The following is a 799-nucleotide window of genomic DNA, read 5'->3' on the forward strand; positions in this document are numbered from 1 at the left end:
GGGGTTCAGGTTTGGAGTTCATCTTTTGGGGCCCATATTTCAGGCCGCAAATTTGAGGGTGCGGGTTTGGGGCTGGGGATTTCGGGCCGGGGATTTGGGAGTGGGGGCTTTTTGGGGGTGCAGATGTGGGGGTTCAGGTTTTATGGTGCAGGTTTTGGGTGTAGATTTTGGGGTTCAGGTTTTGGGGTGCAGGTTTTGGGGTGCAAGTTTTGGGGTTCAAGTTTGGAGGCGCATCTTTTGGGGCACATTATTTCGGGCCGCAAATTTGAGGGTGCGTGTTTGGGGCTGGGGATTTCGGGCCGGGGATTTGGGGGTGCGGGTTTTTGGGGGTGCAGATGTGGGGGTGCGGGTTTTGGGGGTTCAGATTTTTGGGGTGCTCACGAGTAGCTGTTGTGCTGGCGGCGGCGGGCGGTGCGCAGCTTCTCGAACCGCGCCTCCATCTCCTCCAGCACGCGCGGGGTGTAGCGCACCACCAGCTTCACCGAGCCCTGCGCCGCCTTCAGCAGCTCCACCGCCCGCTCGTGCTGCTCCCCCTCCACGCTCTGGCACCCCGTCAGCACCCCGACACCCACACCGCACCCCAAAACCCAAACCCGCACCCCAAAAACCCAGCCATCCCCCCCAGCGCCCGGGCATCCCCCTCGAAACTCCTCTGTTGCATCCCCACACCCTGAGATGCCCAGAAAACCCTCAATTGACCCCCCAAAAGCCTGCACTGAACCCCAAAACCCTGGTCTGAACCCCAAAAATCTCTGCTGATCCCCAAAAGGCTGAGCTGCACCCCAAAACCTGCACCTGC

At 60.6% G+C, this 799-nt stretch overlaps 1 protein-coding gene across 1 annotated transcript in view; it reads right to left on the reverse strand.

The window, feature by feature from the left end:
• Window positions 1-542, reverse strand: part of LOC106899501 (liprin-alpha-3-like) — a gene marked incomplete at its 5' end in the record, with an annotated part of 15993 nt that extends 15451 nt beyond the window's left edge. Inside the window, one exon of the mRNA XM_014961368.1 lies at window positions 382-542. Coding sequence (XP_014816854.1) covers window positions 382-542 — 161 coding nt within the window. The remainder of the gene's footprint in view (window positions 1-381) is intronic.
• Window positions 543-799: the final 257 nt, after the last annotated feature.

This window comes from Calidris pugnax, unplaced genomic scaffold, assembly GCF_001431845.1.
Source record: "Calidris pugnax isolate Ruff unplaced genomic scaffold, ASM143184v1 scaffold702, whole genome shotgun sequence".
NCBI lineage: Eukaryota > Metazoa > Chordata > Aves > Charadriiformes > Scolopacidae > Calidris > Calidris pugnax.